Source organism: Mesoplodon bidens (genome assembly GCF_964165515.1).
Source record: "Mesoplodon bidens genome assembly, contig: HAP1_SCAFFOLD_159, whole genome shotgun sequence".
Lineage (NCBI taxonomy): Eukaryota > Metazoa > Chordata > Mammalia > Artiodactyla > Ziphiidae > Mesoplodon > Mesoplodon bidens.
The window spans coordinates 961402-985076 of record NW_027672558.1 but is presented as its reverse complement, the minus strand read 5'-3'; the positions used below and the strand labels follow the sequence as shown (position 1 = coordinate 985076).

General features: G+C 38.0%; 1 protein-coding gene across 1 annotated transcript in view; it reads right to left on the bottom strand.

The window, feature by feature from the left end:
- F8 (coagulation factor VIII) overlaps nucleotides 1-23675 on the bottom strand; it is a 113185-nt gene that overhangs the window by 38929 nt on the left and 50581 nt on the right. The window contains exons 13-15 of the mRNA XM_081259279.1: nucleotides 21028-21237; nucleotides 7608-10704; nucleotides 2051-2204 (exon numbers count right to left, since the gene is read on the bottom strand). Coding sequence (XP_081115405.1) covers nucleotides 2051-2204; nucleotides 7608-10704; nucleotides 21028-21237 — 3461 coding nt within the window. The remainder of the gene's footprint in view (nucleotides 1-2050; nucleotides 2205-7607; nucleotides 10705-21027; nucleotides 21238-23675) is intronic.

Here is a 23675-nt window from a genome sequence, read left to right as displayed (position 1 = left end):
AGAGTATGGATGTTGTTAGAACCCAAACCTAAGATCTGCAAAAGAAACCGAGACATTTTTGAATTCCAAAATCTTTATGGCATGAACTCAAAGTTGCAAAGGAGAAAATTTCTAAATACTTAAAAGCAATTCCAAAGTAAAAGGGAAAATATCACCACAGGGGTTTTAAGAGACCATAACCCCAGGAACTGATACTCTTAAATTAAGGTTCTTCCTGACAAATGCCAGGATGAATACTTACGATATTTAAAGAATAAGCCCAGGCTTTGCAGTCAAACTCATCTTTAGTTGGTGCTTTTTAGTTAATGTTTTTCAAATTAAAAAAATTATACATTTTCATGAGACATATGGAAAGTAAAATAAAATTGAAGTCAGAAAAAAATTCACTCACAACCCCATAATTTTAGATCCTCCTATATCCTTCATGTAAACAATCAATTGGGACAATGGATGACTGTTTCTGGAAAAAATAAAACTACCTTGATCTTTGGCTCACACACACCAAAAGCAAATTCTAGTCTACAGGAATTATTGATGGATTAAAAAGTTAAATGTTAAGAAATTAAACTGTAAAAGAAAGTTGAAAAAAGTATAGGTGATTTTAAGAAAAAAAAATCTCTGTATAGGGAAGGATTTTTATAAACAAAAAAGCTATGAAAGTGTCATAAAGGAAAGATTTATGGGTTACTACCTAAAATTTCAAACCTGTTTTATTTTAAAAACCATTATATACAAAATTAAGAGAAAACAAACTTGGAAAAATATTATTCACTAAAATGATCAATGTTCATCAATATATCAATGATCTATAATATACAAGGTAATATAAATGAACAAGAAAAGCACTCCCTCCAAAAATTTCAACTATGCAAAGAACATTAATAGATAATTCATTAGAGAAAGTCTTAAAATGTTCATGTACATTGCACTCCTGGAATTTTATCCTAAGAAAAGGGTTGTGGCTGCAGCATTACTTAAATAGTAAAAAAAAAAAAAAAGAATCTAAAAGGTTGTTCAAAGTAGACAGTTAAGTAAACCATAAAATCATATAATGGACTAATATTCCATCATTTAAAAATATATGTAGGAAGTGTTTTTAATGACATAAGAAATGTTTATGACATATTTATTTAAAAAAGAAGTAGGATGATCCATTGTATAATTTTGAATACATAAAGAGAATACATAGGAAAAACATAAGAACATACAGCAAAATGATAATTATGGTATTATTTTTCAACTTCCCTATTTTCTATACTTTAAACTTTTTCAAAAGTAAGAATACATTATTTTTATTTAAAAAATTTTATTGGAGTATAGTTGATTTACAATGTTGTGTTAGTTTCAGGTGTACAGCAACGTGAATCAGTTATACATATACATGTATCCACTCTTTTTTTTTTTTTTTTTTTTTGCGGTACGCGGCCTCTCACTGTTGTGGCCTCTCCCCTTGCAGAGCACAGGCTCCGGACGCACAGGCTCAGCGGCCATGGCTCACGGGCCTAGCTGCTCCGCGGCATGTGGGATCTTCCCGGACTGGGGCACAAACCCGCGTCCCCTGAATCGGCAGGGGGACTCTCAACCACTGCGCCACCGGGGAAGCCCTATCCAGTCTTTTTAAGATTCTTTTCCCATATAGGTCATTACAGAGTATTGAGTGGAGTTCCCTGTGCTATACAGCAGGTTCCTACTAGTTATCTATTTTATATATAGTAGTGTGTATATGACAATCCTGATTTCCCAGTTTATCCCTCCCACCCCCATTCCCCCCTGGTAACCATAAGTTTTGTTTACCACATCTGTGACTCTATTTGTTTTGTAAATAAATTCATTTGTACCCTTTTTAAAGATTCCATATATAAGCGATATCATATGATATTTCTCTTTCTCTGTCTGACTTACTTCACTCACTATGACAATCTCTAGGTCCATCCATGTTGCTACAAATGGCATTATTTCATTCTTTTTTATGGCCATTATTTTTAGAATCAGAAATCTAAAAAACATACACGGGATTAATTTTCTTGTAATTTCATTGTCCTCAACTTACCATGATGTTGTCTTCGACTTCTGCTCTTATATATGGTCCCAAGAGTCCCAAATGTTCATTTAGTTCTCCACGGTATAAGGGCTGAGTAAAGGAGCCATCAGCAAATTCCTCAAATACCACCTTTTTGAACTGAGGGACACCTCCATTCTCAGCTCTGGAGAAAAAAGCAGAGGAAAAGTAATATCCTCATGGACCAGGTGGGTAGAAATGCCTCACATTGTTGTCTTCCCTGTATTTGAGATACATTTGGTAGAATTGATGATGAATTGGAGATGTAATGGAGAAGGGAGGGAGAAAGAGGGATTAAAGATAACTTCCCGGTTTCTGATTTGGGCAAATGGATGGATGGTGATGCAGTTCACTGAGATGGAGAACCCTAGAAGGGTAGGTTGGTGTATACAGTTTTGGACACATGGGGTATCTATGGGAATTCTATTGGGAAACACACGGAGACTGGGAGTTCACAAAAGAGGTCTAGAGGAAGATCATCTATATTTAGGTGGTAACAAAATCATGCAAGTGGCTTATCAAAGCCAATAGTCAATTTTATGTCCCCATTTTACTCAACATCTAAGCAACATTTTGCATAGTTAACCACTCCATCCTCCTTGACATACTCTCTCCAGGCTTCTCTAGTATATAAGATCCATGAAAGCAGGGGGATTTGTCTGTTTTGTACACTGTTGTACTCCCAGCAGCTGGAACAAGTGCCTGCCACATAGTAGGTGCTCAAAAAAGATTTGTTGAACGTTGAATGGATGTAGGGTTTATAAACATACCCTAAATATGAGAGCCTCAGTGTTCAGTCCTTGGACCACTTTTCTTTGCTTTTTAAAAATTCTGTAAAAACTGTGAACTAAAACTATACAATAAAGTGCATAAAACATAAATGCTTTTGATACAAAAATGCAACCACCACTAAGATCAAGAAATTTGCCAACAGCCCAGAAGACTCACTGTTATCTATCTACCTTTTCAATCACATCCTCTCCCTTCCCACTAAGTGTAACCCCCATTCTGATGTTTATAATTATTTATTTGATTTTGGTCATAACTGTACCACTTATGTATACATACCTAAAGAATATAGCTTAGTTTTGCCTATTTTTGAAGTATGCAAATGGAACCATACTGTATACATTCTTTTGTTTGTGATATTTTTTACTCAGCATTATGTTTGTGATTCATCTATGTTGTTGTGTGTAGCTGTAGTTCGTTCATTCCTATTGCTGTATAGTATTCCATTGTGTGAATATAACACAATCATGTGCATTCGAGTAATTTTTGGTGCTTATACATAGTCCTTCTATGAACCTTCGTATGCATTTCTGCTGGGCACATATCTAGGAGTGGAACTGCACCATTTTCCATTTTCATCAGCAATGTATGAGAGTTCCATTTGCTCCAAATCTTCACAAACACTTGACATTGACTGTGTTTTTACATTTTTGGCCATTCTAGTGGTTGCATAGCAGTGTCTCTGTGGTTTTATTTTGCATTTCCCTGATTAATAATGAGGTTAATTTCTTATGGGTAGTAGCCATTTGGATTTCCTCTTGTGGAATGCCTATCCAAGTTTTTCTTCTTTTTTGTACCAATTTTTCTATTGGATAATCAGCTTTTTTTTCTTATTGATTCAAAGGAGTACTCTATATATTCTTGATATAAGTCTTCATTGGCCTTTTGTGCTGCAAACATCTTCCCTTCTGTGGCTATTTTTTCATTCTCTTTTTGTTATCTTTGGATGAGCATAAATTCATAATTTTAATGTAGTGAAATTTATTTAAAAATTCTTCATGGTTAGTGCTTTTTGTATCTTGATATAAATTCTCTTTCTTTTCCTACCCTGAAGTTATTGAGATATTCTCTTACTTTTTTCTTTCTATTTATGTTTAGACTTGTAACCCACTGTTAGTGAACTTTTGTGCATAGTGTGAGTTAGGGATCCAGTTTAATGTTTTTCCATATGGATATCAAAAAAATTTCAGCACATTTATTGAAAACTGCTCTTCTGTGACACCTTTTCCATAAATCAAATGCCTATAAATGTGTGAGTCTATTTTTGGATTTTCTGTTCTCTTTCACTGACCTATTTGTTTACTCCTAAGCCAATTATCACATTACTATAGCTTTAAAATAAGTCTCAGTATGTTATACAGCAATTCCTCCCATCTTGTTCCTTTTCCTCAAGAGGGTCTTGGCTATTCTTGGTGCTTTGCATTTTCTTAGTAACTTTAAAATCAGGCTTATTGAGTTCTGCAAGAGAAAATACTTGTTGAGATTTTCACATAGGTTGTGCCGAATCTATAGATTGGTTTGGGGATAGTTTACATTTTCATAATATCGCATTTTCCAGTACATGTACATGGTATATCTTGGCATCTACTTAGGTCTTCTTTAAAGTTTCCCAATAAATTTCCATAGGTTTTTCCATAGAGGTCTTGAAAATTTTTTGTCATATTTATTTCTAGGCACTTGTTACTATTTCATTCCATTGTAAATGACATGTTCTTTTAATTTCATTTTCTACCTGTCTGCTGCTACTATATCGATATATAATAGATTTTGTATATTGATTTTCAATTCTACAAACCTGCTAACCTTCCTAGTTAATTCTAATCACTTATTTGTAAACATTTTTATATGTATAAAATCATATCATCTGTACTCAAGGATAGTTTTATTTCTTTCTTTTCAACCTTTATACCTTTTATATGTGTTTACTGCTTGAGTGTTCAGTACAGTATTGAATAGAAGTGATGATAATGATTGAGAATTTATCTATTTCTCTATTTAAGTCTGTCAAGTTTTGCTTTATGTATTTTAAAACTATATTATTAGGTTCATAGTAATTTAGGAATGTATGGCTGCCTATTGAATTTACTGTTTTATTATTATAACATTTCCTCCTTATCTCTACAAACCTCTTGCTTTAAAGTTTCCTTTCTACTTAACTGAGTACTTAGATTTTTAAAAAATATTTATTTATTTATTTGGTTGCACTGGGTCTTAGTTGCAGTTCGCCGGCTCCTTAGTTGCGGCATGTGGACTCCTTAGTTGTGGTTTCTTGCTTATTTTTCTTGTTTCATTTCATACCCAGTATCTTTGTGTGCTAGAAGTTGTATCTGTAATATTTGTGAAAATAACTTGAGGCCTAGAATGTTGGTTTCTTATACTAGAGAGTTTTTATGTATTCTTCAGCCAGATGTCTGCAGGCACTGCCAATCCAAGACATGCTTAAATTTTGATCAAGAATAGAGATTTCATGGACAACACAGATGACAGAAAACTGGGCTGTAAGTTAATGAAGTGCAAGTTAACTGGTTTACCATTACTTTGAGGATGTAGCCCTTTGGGGACCTAGCATAAAGTGGGCACGGTTTACATCTACTTTTACTCCCTTATCATCCCATCAAGTCTTATTTGAATGCTATTAATAAGCTCATAACTCCTAAATTTATATCTTTAGCACAGACCTCTTCCTTGGGTTCCAGACTCATATATCTAACTGCCTACTCAACATGTCAACTTGAGGACTTCCCTGGTGGTCCAGAGGTAAAGAATCCACCTTCCAATGCAGGGGACATGGGTTAGATCCCTGGTCGGGGAACTAAGATCCCGCATGCCACGGGGCAACTAAGCCCCTGTGCCACAACTACTGAGCTCACGAGCCTCAACTAGAGACCCCATGTGCCACAAACTACAGAGCCCACGTGCCCTGGAGCCAGCATGCCACAACTAGAGAGAAGCCCGCACGCCACAATGAAGAGCCCGTGCGCTGCAATGAAAAGATCCTGCATGCCTCAACGAAGATCCCGCGTGCCGCAACTAAGACCCAAATGCAGCCAAAAAAAAATTAAAAGAAATTAAAAAAAACCTCAACTTGGATCTCTAATAGGCATCTCAAATTAAATATGTACAAAACAGACCCTTGAGTGTTTCCTCAAATAAATCTGTTCTGCTTCAAGCCTTCCACATCTCATTAAATGTCACTATCATCCACCTAGTTGCTCAGGACAAAACCCGAAAATCTTCGAGTCTTCTCTCACCATTCCTCCCCATACTCAATCTAACAGCAAGCCCTCTCTGCTTATCTTTAAATTATAATCAACATCCTTACATTCCTTTTGATTTTCACCACCACTACCCTGTTCTAATCAATAGCTTGATTGATGCTGGTGAGACTAATCCGGTGGAGAGTGAGAAACTGATGATGTAAGAGAGAACAAGGGACTTGCTGAAGCAACGTTTTTTATGAAGGGAGAAAGGATGGGATCGAGTGCAAAACTGGACAGTATATTGGTACAGACGCCAGTAAATGTGGTGTTGGAAGTCTGTGGAGTTCAGTGCAAAGCATCAGCTAGGAGTGAGAAGGGGTGTTGGAGAACGGGCAAAACGTGTTGGAGATTTAGGGAAAAAGCAGAAAATGTAAGATACAGGTCCAGGAGAGCAGGAAATATTCTACGGTTGCTGTGCAGCAATAAGGGCTCATTTGAGGTAGAAAGCGAGGCTGGGAAGTGACAATGACTAATGAAGAGGGATAGCATCTACTCTTCCTCTAGGACCTATATTATCTGACCACTGCTCATCTCTGTCACCTCATCTCCCTACCCCTGCACACACTTCCTTACTGTACTACAGTCATGTTGGTCCTTTTTTGTTCCTCAAACATGCTAAACTTGTTTCATTCATGCCTTTGCATTTCCTGTTCCCTCTGCCGGAAATGTCTTCTCTCAGACCTCTGTTAGCTGACCCCTTATCATCATTTAGGTCTCAACTCCACAAAGAGAATTTCTCTGACCATTACAGCTAAAGTAACACCCCCGTCACTCTACCATATTATTCAAGTCTACCTTTTGAATGGCACCAAGATTCCCCTATTTAGTTTTCTACTAATTTATTGTCCCTTGCTCTCCCCAGTAGAATGTAAGCTACTACTTTGCTGCACTCCAGTGTCTATGCAAGTGTCTGGCATATAATAGGTGCCCAATAAATACTGGTTGACTGGTTGACTCTCCTTATGTTTATCTTCCAAATGTCTCTGTGCTTTCTCTCCCCTGCCCAACCTCCTTCTGCTCCCCTAACAATCAAATCCTCCCACTTTGCCCTCTGGATCCCCAGTACTATGGAAAACAACTTTCCCTGCATCCTCAATCTCTTTACCACACACTTCACTGCTTCCTCCTGCGTCTATCAGGGCTCTCTCAGGAGACTAAACCTTACCCTGCAGCTCATAGGGCTGATAGGTGAGGCTGACTTTCTTCCTGCTCCCCATGGCTGCTTCTGACCCCCCTACCCTTTTGTAGACCCCTCTTCTTCACCATCCCACCAGAGTGAGTTTCATGCCATCTGGGTTTACCATCCCATAACTCTCATTGTTAGTGTCATCATCTAATCTCCCATTTGCTCCTCAGCTTCATCTAGACTTTGCCATCTGGTTCTCAGTTTCCTCAATCTTTGGAGTCTCGCTGCTGGTTGTGCCTTTCCTATTGTTTCAGCAGCTGGTAAAATCAAAGGTCACAACAGTAGGACAAAGGAATAATCAATGTACCCATACCTGTTTCTTAGTGCATGGGGGGATCTATTCATCCCATAATCCCAGAGCCGCTCCACTGCAGCAATAAAATAGTGTCGCGTTCTCTTTTGAAAGCTGCGGGGGTCCTGATTTTCATCCTCATCATAAATGTCAAAATCTTCTCTATTCGTATCAAGTGAGAAAGTATCATCATAGTCAATTTTGTCTTCCTCTGGCTGAAAAGTAGTAAGGGTTATTTCCCTTTGATGGCGTTTCAAGACTGGTGGATTTTGAGACCACAACATTCCAGTTCCTCCTTGCTTTACCCAGGTGGCTTCTCTTTGGGTCTTATCTTGTACTTCATTTATTGCTGCTATTGAATGATTGTTTTCACAAGGGTCCAGGGGCAAAATGATGTCTTTTGTCTTAAAAGCTGTGTGTTTTTGTGACTTCTCTAGGGATTTCTCTTCTCTTGGTATCAGGGTAGCATATTGGTTATCCCAAGCAAGGGGACCCAGCAGCTTGGGGGGAGTATTTTCAGAGCTTTCTGTTGCCCATTTCAGAAAGGGCACTTTTCCAGATCTATTTACTTTATTCAATTTAACAAGTCCCTGTGTTTTCTGAAGGAATATCTCTTCCCTGAGATCCAGGTGGGCAGGAGAACCATCGCTAGTTTTTGTATGGAAAAAGTCTTCCTGATGAACAACTTTGCCAGATGCTTCAGGCAATCCTGGTTTCAAGAGAACAGTGTTCTCATGTTTCTTGTACATGAGTAAGTTTGTGGCCCGTTTCCCTAGGGCGCTGATCTTTCTTTGACCTCCAATCACTTCCAAGGTTAGGAAGGCTAAAGAAAGGTTATTTCTCTTAACTCCTTGTAAGAAATGACTGCTTTCTTGGACACCAGAACTCCTTTCCACAAAGCTATAACTACAGGCGGATGCTGGAGGATGAGAAGAGTTGTCTTGGGATGGAATCTTGGTCAGATCTGTAGGTCTAATTGATGGGAATACTGATACCTGTGCAATGGGTAACGCAGAGCCATTTGTTTGAATGATGTCATGACTCCTCATAGAACAATCTGATAAGAATGACTGAATAACGGCCCCTTTCTCCTTCCTGTTGTACTCTATCTGTGTGAAGGTGCCCTTGGTCAAATATTTCATGTTCTTGGACCACTGAGTCGAGGTGTCATTCAAAATTACCCCCCTTTCAAGCTTTATTTCTTCTACTGGGAATCTGAATTGTTTCAAATCCCGCTTATCACGTTGAGGTATAGCCTTCTGCTGACTTGGAATAGGAGACACCTTTGTGGTGCTTGGATATTTATCTAGCATTTGCTTTGTTTGATTTCCCAAGTCTTCCAAGTTTGCTTCCTCCCTTATTTTTGAGAAATGGGCCATGTGAATCCCTGCTCTTTTTGCTGAGCCATTTAATGACCTGGTGTCTTGAAGTACTGGAGTATATGTCTCCTCATCTAAACCTTCTACATTTTGCTTAGTGCTTAGTGAGAAAAGGTTCTTCAGAAAATTCTTAGTTCCAGTCACTGTATACACCTGAGGCAAAACTACATTCTCTTGGATTAATTTTTCTTTCCTTTCTATCTCTTCCTGAGACTTTTTTTCTTGATTGTGTGTATCATTTTCTTGGACATTAGCCAAGTTAGTAAGAAATACGTTCTTGCTATTTGGAAAAATCATCTCTTTAAGACCTGTGCCCTTGCTAAATTCATCCTCTCCTACTACCACGTTATTCTTCTCTGACAAGAAATTCTGATCTTTCACAGATTTTTCTGATCCCAAAGATGTTAATTGCTTTGGATTGGGCCTTTGCCCAGAACTTAGGGAGTTCTTGCCATGGGTCCTTTTTATCCAATTTGTTGAATCTGGCAAGAACAGAGCCTTGAAGAACGATGTATCTGGATATTCTGCATCTAGTGGTGCAGAGCCTTCTTTGTTTTGGTGGATCATTTCCATATTTTTTGATGAAGTAGTTTTATTTGACACATGATTTAGTCCCAAAGCTGTAGTATTTTTGTCCATAAACATTTCATCATGAATTAAGGAAGTTACTTCTGGAAACTCAGTATTACTTTCTAACATAATATCTTGCCAGACTGATGTACTATTCTCAATTAATAATGCTGGGTCATCAATGTGAGTCTTTGTATTAGTTGTTGAGTTAACTGGTGCCTTGTTTGTCTTTACTAAAGAGATATTAACTTGAAATAAAGCATCATCTTTGGTCAATGAAGCAGGTCCATGAACTCTTTCCTCTTTAAATAACTTATCACTCTCCACTGATAATACATTTTCTCCCAGTGAACTTTCTTGACTATTTGTTAAAACTGCTTCTAACAACTTGGAATCATTATCTTCTTTACTCAGGCCCAAAGGTACACCAGACCCAATAAAGTGAGATGAATTTTTGCCAAATACGATGGCACCTAATTGACTACTAAAATTAACTGGTATATTTGGGGGTCCTAAGGAACCTGTCTTTTCAGTACCTGCTGACAACTTGTCTGATGGAATTGTTGGTGGAGTCATTAGGTTGTTTGATGAACTAGAAATTTTAAAATCAAGTTTCTTCAACTCTACTGTTACAGTTGTCCCCAAAATCTCATTCAATCTTAATGGCAGCTCTGGCTCAGGAGTAGATACTCCTTTCCCACTGTGATGGAGCTCTGGTGTGAGATGTGCCATGTCAGACGGGCCCTTGTTTCTTTCTATTGCTCTAGGTAAATGATCATTAGCCTTATTTCTGGCTTCTTGGAGATCAGATAAGGATAATCCATGTGGAGTAGGATTCTGTCCCAAGAGCATCAACAAATCACTAGAGGAGACACTTTGTTCTTTAAGCAGCTGCATTCTCTCTCCAGACTGAGGGTCAGTCTTCTCTATATCATTTTCTGGAGTTGTGGTGGCTTTGAATTGCATTTGCCTAGTGCTAGGGTGCCTTGAATTCTGGGAGAAGCTTCTGGGTTCAATGACATTGTTTTCATTCAGCAAGAGGGTTGGAATATCTTCATATGTGTCCTCGTAATAATCACCAGTGTTCCTGTCACAACTATAAACCTTCAGTAAGGCTGTCATGCCTCTGTTCCGAAAGTCTGAGTTGTGGCACCCCAGAACCCACAGACCTGGAGATGAGGAAGAATAAGACTCTGGTTACTCATAACCCAGGTCCCAAGCAAGATCTGTGTTAGAGGTTCTCTTCTATTCCCAGATAAATGAAAAAATACTACTCAGTATCATTATATTGCAGGTCGTTAGGTTCAATCCCTCACACAGTACAACAATGGTAGTAAAAGTGGTTTTGCATTGCTGCTGTTGTGGTATATCTGTTTGTGACCACAAGAAAGGGCTGTGATTTAAAATGAATATATATATATATATATATATATAGATAGATAGATAGATAGATATAGATATAGATAGATAGATAAAAATGGAGAAATGTAATTATACACAATAGTGGAGAGTCTTACTAGTCACACAGAACTCTTCGGTGACCAATTTGTAGGATAAGTAAGCATAAGGGAGCAGGACTTAGGTTTAGGATACAAATAACATAAAATCCCACCACAGTCCTAGCAATATTAATTTCTACTATGAACAGGGTTATCTGAGTAAAAGAATTTCATGGTGGTAAAGTATATGCATAAACATAAATGAAAACACCTTTACTAAGCTACCCATCAGGTACCTGAACAGTCTCATCAAGTCACAATATTTGCAAGTAATTATGTTAACTGAATACAGCTTTTTCTCAAAGAGAAAACTTTTCTCAAAGTATTATTTCCACAGAGCCCTATGAGACAATGGGATGCCCATGGAAAAGGTTCCTGTGCTCAAACATTTTGGAATTAATGCACACTGCAATCTATGTGCAGCCAGATAATCACTCAAATGGGAAATGAGAATAAAGAGATTTTCTAATATACAAGGATTCAGAATATCTACGTCTAATTTAGCCATTCTCAGGAAGTGATTAGAGAATGTCTTCTACCAAAATAAAGGAGTATATTAAAAAATACGAAGACATGGGATACAAAAAACCAATTTCATGATATTTAAAGCGTATTTTTGATGGTATAAAACCATGTTGGGTCAGAGTAGACCAGGACTGGAGCCGAAATGAGTAATTTAAATAAGGTTTTTCACTCTAAAAATTCCACTGTTATAACTTAGATAAATCTAATACTTCCTTTTCCTGAGGAAGACAGTAATTGGGTGAGAAAAGGGGAAATGAAACTCCGTAAACAGGTCTAGAATGACATCCGCCATACTCTGAGAAGGGCCTGGGATTGGGAATAGTGATCAAGAGGAACTTTAGTTATATCTGTACTGGTTGAATTTTTGTAATGAGAACATATTTTTGTATTACATGTGTGAATAAAAATAAATTAAAACATTATAGTAATTAACTAATAAATTTCAATCCAAGAGCTTAAAGAAGAGTTGATTCTGATTAAAACTCAATAAAATAAATAACCAAATAAAAATAAGAAATTCCACACATATAAAATTTGAAATAAGGAAGGAGATATAACCACAGATGCAAAGAAAATTAAATTATAATTCCCTTGGAGACACCTCAGCTGCCAATCTCCCACTCCAACTTCCGAAACAGGCATAAGACACCTGGCCAAGTTTGAGATTTGGTCAGCACTACAAATGTATGGACCTGCCTCCGACCTCAGTGATATAACTGGGGCTTTCAATGAACTAATTAATTTTTTAGGCTGATATTCAATCCTGGAGCTAGTTCCTATCAAAGTAACCTAGAGAGACAGAGCACAGCTGATCACAAGTGGGTAGGAGCACACCTCAGGCTTCATTAGGCAAGAGCCCTTTAATGATAGTGCAATATTCCTAGCATGGAATATTAACCAATCTTTTAAAATGATGATGTTCATCTATATTTATTGATATAGAAAAACAGCAAATACATTATTAAGTGAGGGGGAAAAAAAGAAGATTACAAAACATGATATAACCACCATTCTACTCTCTGTTTCTGTGAGTTCTACTTTCTCTTTTTCTTTTTTTCAAAAAGATTTCCCATAGTAGTGATTCCATACAATATTTGTCTTCGTCTGGCTTATTTCACTTAGCATAATGCCCTCCAGGTTCAGCCATATTGTCTTTTTTAATGGATGAATAATATTCCATCATATATATATATATATATATATATATATATATACACACATATATCACTTTTTTCTTTTTCAGAGAGTTTTTTTAATTTAAATTTTTTTATTCAAAAATTTTCTTTTTCATTGAGGTATGGTTGATGTACAATATTATATAAGTTTCAGGTGTACAACATAGCGATTCACAATTTTTGGTTATGCTCCATTTATCATTATTACAAAATATTGGCTATATTCCCTGTGTCATAGTATATATCCTTGTAGCTTATTTATTTTATACATAGTAGTTTGTACCTCTTAATCCCCTTTCCCTATCGTGCCCCTCCCCCCTTCCCTCCCTCCACTGGTAACCACTAGTTTGTTGTCTATATCTGTGAGTCCGCTGCTTTTTTGTTATATTCACTAGTTTGTTGTATTGTTTAGATTCCACATATAAGTGATATCATACAGTATTTGTCTTTCTCTGTCTCACATATTTCACTTAGCATAATACCCTCCAAGTCCATCCATGTTGTTGCAAAGGGCAAAACTTCATTTTTCAATGACTGAGTAGTATTCCATTGTGTGTGTGTGTGTGTGTGTGTGTGTGTGTGTGTGTGTGTGTGTGTATACTACATCTTCTTTATCCATTAATCGGTTGATGGACAGTCAGGTTGGCAATTGTAAATAATGCTGCTATGAACATTGGGGTACACATCTTTTTTTCAATTAGAGTTTTCTTTTCTTTTTTCTTTTCTTTTCTTTTTGGATAGATACCCAGGAGTGGAATTGCTGGGTCATACAGTAGTTCTATTTTTAGTTCTTTGAGAAACCTCCATACTGTTTTCCATGGTGGCTGCACCAATTTGCATTCCCACCAATATTGTGTTAGCCTTTCATTTTTCCACATCCTTGCCAACATTTGCTATTTGTTGTCTTTTTGATGATGGCCATTCTGACAAGTGTGAGGTGATATCTCATTGTGGTTTTGATTTGCATTTCTCTGATGATTAATGATGGTGAGCACCTTTTCATGTGCCTCTCAGCCATCTGTAAGTCTTCTTTGGAAAAATGTCTATTCAGGCTTTCTGACCATTTTTTAAATTGGGCTGTTTGTTTTTTTGATGTTGAGTTGTGTGAGCTGTTTACATATTTTGGATATTAACCCCTTGCTGGTCATATCATTTGCAAATATTTTCTCCCATTCAGTAAGTTGTCTTTTTTTTTAATATTTATTTATTTGGCTGCGTTGGGTCTTAGTTTCAGCATGCAGGATCTTTTGTTGTGGCAGGCGGGCTTCTCTCTAGTTGTGGCACATGGGCTCTAGAGCGCGCATGGGCTTAGTTGCCCCGTGGCATGTGGGATCTTAGTTCCCTGACCAGGGATCAAACCCACATCCCCTGCACTGGAAGGCAGATTCTTAACCACTGGACCACCAGGGACGTCCCAGTAGGTGGTCTTTTTGTTTTTGTTTTGTCAATGGTTTCCTTTGCTGTGCAAAAGCTTTAAGTTTAATTAGGTCCCATTTGTTTATTTTTGCTTTTATCTCCTTTAAGAGACAGATCCAAAAAAAATTTTGCTACTATTTATGTCATAGAGTGTCTCATCTATGTTTTTTTCTAGGAGTTTTATAGTATCTGGTCTCACATTTAGGTCTTCAATTTGAGTTTATTTTTGTATATGGTCTTAGAGAATTTCTAATATTCTCTTACATGTATCTGTCCAGTTTTCCCAGCTCTACTTATTGAAGGGACAGTCTTTTCTCCATTGTATATTCTTGCACCCTTCGTTGTAGATTGACCAGAAGTGTGTGGGTTTATTTCTGGGCTCTCTATCGTGTTCCATTGATCTATATTTCTGTTTTTTTGTACCAGTACCATACTGTTTTGATTACTGTAGCTTTGTAGTATAGTCTGAAGTCAGGGCACATGATTCCTCTAGTTCTGTTTTTCCTTCTCAAGACTGTTTTGGCTATTCATTATCTTTTGTGTTTACATATAGATTAAAAATTTTTTGGTTCTAGTTCTGTGAAAAATGCTACTGGTAATTTGATAGGGATTGCATTGGATCTGTAGATTGTCTTGGTCATTTTGACAATATTGATTCTTCTAATCCAAGAACATGGTATATCTTTCCATCTGTTTGTGCTATCTTTGATTTCTTTCATCAGCATCTTATAGATTTCTGAGTACAGGTCTTCTGCCTCCTTAAGCAGGTTTATTCCTAGGTATTTTATTCTTTATTATGCGACTGTAAATGGGATTGTTTCCTTAATTTCTCTTTCTGATAGTTTGTTGTTAGTGTATAGAAATGCAACAGATTTTCTGTATATTATTTTTGGACCCTACAACTTTACTGAATTAATTGATGAGCTCTAGTAATTTTTTGGTGGTGTCTTTAGGATTTTCTATGTATAGTGTCATGTCATCTGCAAATAGTGACAGCAAATAGTGACAAAGAGTGACACCTGTTGGTGGGTGAAGCTGGTCCCAAGGCTAGAGCAGGATCACTGGAGGGCGGGGCCAGAGCCCGGGGGGTTCTGAGGCTGGTGCCTACCCACTGGTGGGTGAAGCTGGGTCCCACGGTCTCTGGCTGGAGGTCCCTGGGGGTCCCGGGTCTGGTGCCTGCACACTGGTTTGTGGGGCAGATCCCGTGCCCTCTGGTGGGCAGGGCCATGTCCAGGGGCAGCTGTGGGCTCAGGGGGTCTTAAGGCAGCCTGTCTGTTGGTGGGTGGGGCTGTGCCCATGCCCAGTTAGTTGCTTGGCATGAGGTGTCTCAGCACTTTTGCCTACAGGCAGGGATGGGTCCTGAGGCTTATAAGCTAGAGGGAGGATTTCACAATGGTGCTTACCAGCACCAGTGTCCTCATGGTAGAATCAGCTCCCCAAATGGCTGCCACCAGTGTCTGTGTCCCCAGGGTGAGCTGCAGTTGCCTCCTACCTCTCTGGGAGACTCTCCAGGTCAGCAGGTAGCTCTGACCCAGGCTCCTATTAATGCTTCTGCCCTGGATCCCGGAGCATGTGAGAGTTTGTGTGCACCCTTTAAGAGTACAGTTTCTACTTCCCACAGCTCTCTGAGACTCTAGAGAGTAAGCCCTGCTGGTCTTCAAAGCCAAATGCTCTGGGGGCTCGTTTTCCCAGTATATGACCCACAGGCTATGGAGCCCAACAAGGGATCAGACCCCTCTCTCGTTGGGGAGAACCTCTGCAATGGTAATTATCCTCCCGTTTGTGAATTGTCCACCCAGGGGTATGGGATTTGACTATATCATGATGATGCCCCTCCTACCCATCTTATTGTGGTTCCTTCTTTATATCTTTAGTTGTAGACAATCTTTACTGGTAGTTTCCAGTCTTTTCCACTGATGGTTGTTCTGAAAAATAGTTGTGATTTGGTGTGCCTGTGAGAGCAGGTGAGCTCAGGGTCTTTCTACTCTTCCATTCATTCATCAATGGACACTTAGGTTGTTTCCATGTTTTGGGTATTGTGAATAATGTTGCAATAAACATGGGAGTGCAGATATCTCTTCAAGATCCTGATTTCATTTCCTTTGTATGTATACCAGAAGTGGGATTGCTGGATCATATGGTAGTTCTATTTTTAATTTTTTGAGGAACCTCCATACTGTTCTCCATAATGGCTGCACCAATTTATATTCCCACCAACAATGCACAAGTATGCCCTTTTCTTTCTTTCTTTTTAAATATTTATTTATGTATTTGGCTGTGCTGGGTCTTAGTTGCGGCACACAGGATCTTCACTGTGACATGTGGGATCTTTAGTTGCGGCATGCAGGATCTTTAGTTGCAACATGTGGGAACTTAGTTGCGGCATGCAGGATCTAGTTCCCTGACCAGGGATTGAACCCAGGTCCCCTGCATTGGGAGCACGGAGTCTTAACCACTGGACCACCAGGCAAGTCCCAAGGATTCCCCTTTCTCCACATCTTTGCCAACACTTATTATCATGTGATTTTTTTGATAATAGCCATTTTGACAGGTCTGAGCTGATATTTCACTGTGGTTTTGATTTGCATTTCCCTGATGATTAGTGATGTTGAGAACATTTTCATATACCTGTTGGTCACTTGTATGTCTTCTCTGGAAAAATTTAATGGTATTCCATAAATCCTGTAGGCTTTCTTCATTCTTGTTTTTTCTCCTCTTGACTGCATAATTTCAAAAGATTTATCTTTGAGTTTGCAGATTGTTTCTTCTGCTTAATCAAGTATGTTCTTGAAGCGCTCTATTGCATTTTTCATTTCGTTCATTATATTCTTTAGCTCCAGGATTTCTGGGTTCTTTCCTTCCTTCCTTCCTCCCTTCCTCCCTCCCTCCCTCCCTCCCTCCCTTCCTTCCTTCCTTCCTTTCCTTTCTTCCTCCCTTCCTGCCTCCCTCCCTCTTTCTCTCTTTCTTTCTTCTGCAGTTCAGCAGCTGCAATTGCAGGGAGGGCACAACAGCATAGTCTCCATGCAGCTCTGTCAGTTGAGGTCAATGTCAGCGAAGACTGTGGAGGGTCCTTGGTGGTCAAGGCTGTGAGTGTCTGTGATGGAAGTAGTGGTGAGGGTTGTTGGCCTCCTAGATGTCAAAGGATGCTGGGGTCCTCTTGTTCTTCTTTTCACCCACAGACTGAGGTCCTAGCTGAGGGGATTCTTCTTGGTGCTGTGTCTGGCATGTGAGCACACAGGCCTTGATGGCAGTGCTGGGTTCTGGGACAGAGATGTACATGCATTGATGGTGGTGCCAGTGTTTGGGGTGCAGGTGCTCAGAGTGACAGTGTAGTTCATGGTTCCTGAGCTTGGAGTGTGAGCACATTTGCTGTAGTGGTGCCAGTTTCAAAGGCACAGGCATGCACAGATCGCCAATGAAGCTGGGGTCCACATTCTCTTAGGGCATGCCACATCAGCTCAGGTACTGGTGGGTGGGGTGCAGTGGTGTCTTGGTGCTTGGAGGGGCAAGGTAGAGCAGCAACATGGGCCCCAGGGATGATGGGGTCCTCAGGCTCTGAGTTGCAAGCACACCAGCAACTCAAGCCCTGAAGATGGTGGGTGCTGGGGGAGGCCTAAGCCCTGAGGGGAGGGTGCAGCTCCTCCTCTGGGGGGAGTGCAGTGGCTTGGACTCTGAGCAGGTCCATCAGCTGGCTTCAGTATCTGTGAAGACTATGGAGCTCCTCAGGTGGTGAAGGCTGCTAGTGTTCCTGGTGGTGACAAGAGGTGTTACAGTTCTCCTGTTGTCCTTTCCCTATGGGAAGAAATCCCTTAGAAGGGATCCCCTTTGGCATCAAGCTGCTTCAGACTGAGGGACAGAATGACACAAGTCAACTTTTTGATACGCTCTTCTATTTGGCCATCCTCATTTTTGTGCTCCACAGTGTTTCTGATACTTCTTCATTCTGTTCTAGATTTGTCCAAGAGCTATTTTCATTGGTATGTACACAGTGCAAATATTATTCACAATTTCAGGAGAAATGAAGACTTTTTAGACAAGCAAAACCTGATAAAATTAATTAACCAGAAGACGTGCACTATAAGAAATGTTAAGGAGATACACTATAAATGGAAATGCATAGATAGGTTGAAAGTACCAGAATGGAAAAAGTATATACCACACAAACATTAACCAAAATAAAGGTGATTGAGGCACATAAATTTCATAAAAAGCAGATATTATGGCAACAAGTACTACTTCAGAAAAAGAAGGACATTTCACAATGATAACATGGTTAATTTAACAAGAGTACATAACAATCTTAAATTTGTAAGCACCTGATTTTATTTTGCCTCATTTATTTTGAAACAACAAACCCAACAATTATAGGTAGAGCTCTTAACATAGTTCTCTCAGTAACTGTAAGAAGCAGACAAAATATCAGTAAACTTATAAGGATTTTAACAAAATGATAAAGCAACTTGACATACATGGAACAGTCCACCTAACAACTGCAAAGACACATTCATCTTAAGTTCCAACAGGCCATTAGCCAAAGTAAACCATATGCTAGGCATAAAGCAAGTCTCACCACATTTCAAAGAACTGAAATCATGTAGAGTATGTTATATAACCACAGTGAAGTAAAAATATGAAATGAGCAACAGAAAACTAGAAAATATCCATATGTTTAGGAATTTAGTAAACCAGTTTTAATACTTATGAATAAAAGAAGAAGTCACAATGGATTTTAGAAAATATTTCTAATATTTTAATATAATTGATAATAAAAATGACTCATCAAAACTTCTGATATGTGGGTTTTTTCCCTGCTCTTACCAGTTTTATTCAAAATTAAGGCACGGAAAAAAAGAAATAAAAGGCATAAGTGTTGGAAAGGAAACACTGAAATTGACAATATTTGCAACAATTTGATTGTGTACAAGAAAATCTTATGGGAGTCTATAAAATAATTGCCAGATCTTACAGTGAATTTAGCAAGGTTGCAAGATACAAGGTCAATATACAAAAATTAATTGTATATCTTTTGTGTATGTGTTCCAGCAAAACGTTATTTACAGAAACAGGTGACCAACCTGCTCGCTAGTTTCTTTTTTTATTGAGATATAATTGATAGATACCACTGTGTAAGTTTAACCTTTACAGTGTATTGATTTGATACATTTATATATTGCAATATGGATTACCATCATAGTGGTAGCTATGTGCCTGTATCACATCACATAATTATCATTTTTTGTGGTGATATGTGGTTAAAGCAGGGTGTAAAGTGAGCTGCAAGAATGATGTACTAACAGGGAATTCCCTGGCGGCGCAGTGGTTAAGAATCCACCTGCCAATACCGGGGACACGGGTTTGAGCCCTGGTCCGGGAAGATCCCACATGCTGCGGAGCAACTAAGCCCGTGCGCCACAACTACTGAAGCCCGCGCACCTGGAGCCCATGCTCTGCAACAAGAGAAGCCACTGCAATGAGAACCCCACGCACTGCAATGAAGAGTAGCCCCTGTTCGCCGCAACTAGAGAAAGCCCGCACACAGCAACGAAAGACCAAATGCAGCCGAAAATAAATAAATTTAAAAAATAAATAAATAAAATTTTTTAAAAAAGAATGATGCACTGACACATATCACAACGTGGATGACTCTGGCTGAGTGAAGCTGAGTGAAAATTATGCCAAGTGAAATAAGCCAGACACAAGAGGACAAATAAAAGGGATCAGACTTTTCCCTCAAGACACATAAAACAGAGTTCTAATTTGTCTTTAGAATTTAAGTGATCACCAAAGTAGTTTAAAAGCTTCTCAAAATATTGATATTTTAAATATCTTTCTCTGCCTACACACAGACACACACACAGACTTTCTTTCTTTCTTTGGTTTAGACAAATACAACCATATTATGCATACTGTTTTATAATATTTTTGCAGGTATTTAATTCATTCATTCATCGAAAAAATGTTTATTAAGCGTCTACTATAGGCCAGGCACTGTAAACATTTGGGATTCAGTGATGAGCAAGATAACAAGGTCCTTGTCCTTAGAAACCTTACAACTTAGCTGGAAAACAGATAACAAAGACATGAACATGAATAAACAAGATACTTTCAGAGGTGTTATTGGAGTTTTGTCAGGTTCTTCACTCACTTCTTACAAAACTGCATTTCTTGAAGTAAGATAAGTTTCTGGGTATGAAGGTGAATCTATATTTTTATATGATGAGATTGGTTTTTATTCCCAAGAAATTTCCCCATGAGAATTTACCTCCAGAAAAGCCATAAGTGTAAGAGAATAACTACAATCTGTAGGTAGTTTTATGTACTTCCCTCTGCAGATGATGGGGGTGGGAGGGACAAGGAGCACTTGTTACTAAGCTGCAACAATCTGTGTTAGATTTAGGCCAGGTCTGTGTTCCTCCTGATCACTGGGCTGGTGCTCTCAAAAGCCTTGCAGTAGTTATGGAGGGAGAGAGAGGACGAGAGGCTGACAGCCACATTCGTCCAGAAGGCTTCACAGTGGTTTGATGTTATGTGTGCAAAAGGAGATTATGATGTAATTCCCAGCAATACCAATGTTCACAAGGCACATAGAAACATTTTTAGTCCCTGCGTGTTAACTGCATGTAGAAATGTATATTCACCACTACAGTTTAGTAAACACACTTACAATTTTGGCCGATGGCAAGTAAAAGCACTTTTTAGAACAAAGACTTTTAACTTAAATACTTGATGTGGTGTTGTCTTTAAAATGCCTTGTAGTTACCAAAATCACTTGAACCATTTAGTATCTACCCAAATGTAAGCTAGTGGGCTAAAGAACATGTGAATGGCTAGTGAAGCAAACACCACTGTTAGTAAAAGAATAATATAAATAACTAACCTGGGTTTTCCATTGACATGAAGACAGTTTCTCCTGAGAAGGGGAATAGGGTAAGTGTGTCTTCATAGACCATTTTGTGTTTGAAGGTATATCCAGAGAAGAAGACAGACAGGAAGTCAGTCTGTGCTCCAATACTTAGAATGTACCAGTATGCCACCTCATGCAAACAAACCGACAGCTGCAAGCTATCAAAAACATAGCCATTGATGCCTGTAAAAAGAATGGAGAATAAAAGATTTTAGCAGTATCTGCATGTATTATTTTGGATTGTCATGATCTGATTAGAAATGATTATATGTTATGCCCGTTACCTTATTCCCAAGAAGAGGTAACATTATACCTTTCAAAAAAGTAAATTGTTAATACTTGATCAGCTAGGTTCCAATCTCAAAGTGAGGAGAGTCATAGACCATCATAGTAATGATGGATTTAGATGCTATATGGTGGGCGGCAGTTTGATGAGGAGCAGGATATTTGCATGGTCTCAAAGTATCTCCCTATACACTGCTTATTAGTTGCAAGGAGAAAAATAATAACTACACAGAGGAAAAAAACAGAAAAAAAACCTCTTGATCTGGTGATCAAAATTAGTATCTGCTAGTGTTCCAAATTCAAGGAAACAGATTTCAAAGAAGCAGGGCAACTAGATCCATGACTAGACCCTGAAACGGAGAGAGGAAATGCTACAAAAGACAGCACTGATTGATACAACTGGAATATTGGCTACCAATTAGGTAAGTTTATTGTATAAATGTGTTAGATAATGTATTCTATCAATGTTAAATTTTCTGGATTTCATAACTCCACTTTGATTATATAAGCAAATATCTTTATTCATAGGAAATACACAATGAAGTATTAAGAGATAAAGGGGCATGATATCTACAACCTATTCTCAAGTTGAAAATAAGTAATAAAAAAGTATATATAGAAGAAAGAATGATGAAGCAAAAATAGCAAAATCTTAAAAATGAGTGAATCTGGATAAAGGGTATATAGGACTTTACTATTCTTGCAGCATTTCTGAAAGTTTGAAATTATTTCTAAATAAAAAGTAAGTAAAAGTAACACAGATTTCAATATATAAACAGAATTCTTTCTGAAAGCCTCTTCCATACATCTATCTGTCCATCCATTCAATAAACATTTGTTTACTCTGCAAGGTGGAGGCCCACAAATCCACTAAGCAATGCTCAGACACTAGCTTAGTGCAACTAATTGAGAATCAAAGTTTCTTGCCCTACAAAGTGTTAAAAGATATTTTAAAGCTATCGTAATTAAAAGCATGGTCTTAATGCAGGTATAGATGATTATGTCAATCAGAATATAGAGTCCAGAAACAGACACAGATATAAATGGAAATTTAATATATGACAAAGGGAGCATCCCAAAACAGTAGCAGAAAGAATGAACTATTTGGTAAACGCTGATGGAAAATATGACTATTCATATGGAACCACAAAAGACCCTGAATAGCCAAAGCAATCCTGAGAAAGAATAACAAAGCTGGAGACCTCACACTTCCTGATTTCAAACTACACTACAAAGATATAGTGATTAAGATAGTATGGCACTCGCATAAAAATAGACACATAAATCCATGGAAAAGAATCGAGAGCCCAGAAGTAAACTCTCACATATATGACCAACTGATAAATTACAAGAGAGCCAAGAATACTCAATGGGGAAAGGATAGTCTCTTCAATAAATGGTGCTGGGAAAACTGAATAGCCACATGCTGAAGAATGAATTTGGACCTTTACATTACATGATACACAAAAATTAACTTGAAATGGATTAAAGACAAGCATAAGACCTGAAATTGTAAAACTCCTAGAAAACATAGGGAAACTTGTATTTGCAATGATTTTTTGGATATGACACCTAAAGCACAAGCAACAAAAGTAAAAATTAATAAATGGGACTACATCAAACTAAAAATCTTCTGCACAGCAAAAGAAACGATCAACAGAATGAAAAGGCAACCACCTATGGAATGGGAGAAAATATTTGCAAAGCATATATCTGATAAGGGATTAATGTCCAAAATATATAAAGAACTCATACAACTTAATAACAAAACAAACAAAAACAATTTGATTTTAAAAATGGGCAGGGGAACTGAATAGACATTTTCCCAAAGAAGACATACAAATGGTCAACTGGTACATGAAAAGATGCTCAACATCACTAATCATCAGGGAAATGTGATCCTCAGTGAAATAAGTCAGAGAAAGAGAAATACTGTATGATTCCACTTATATGTGAAATCTAAAAAATATGAACTCACAGAAACAGAGAGTAGAATTGTGGTTACGAGGGGCTGGGGTGTGTGTGCGTGGGAAATGGATAGATGTTGGTCAAAGGGTACAAACTTCCAGCTATGTAAGAGGAATAAGTTCTGGGGATCAGCATGGTGATTTTGTCAATAATACTGTATTATATACTTGAAACTTGCTAAGAGAGTAGATATGAAATGCTCTCACCACAAAAAAGAAATGGTAATTATGTGATCTGGTGGAGGTGTTAGCTAACACTATGGTGTTATACACCTTAAACTTATATAATTTTATATGACAATTTTATATTAATAATGCTGGAAACAAAACGAAACAAACAACAACAGTCTGTGTATAAAGGGTAAAATT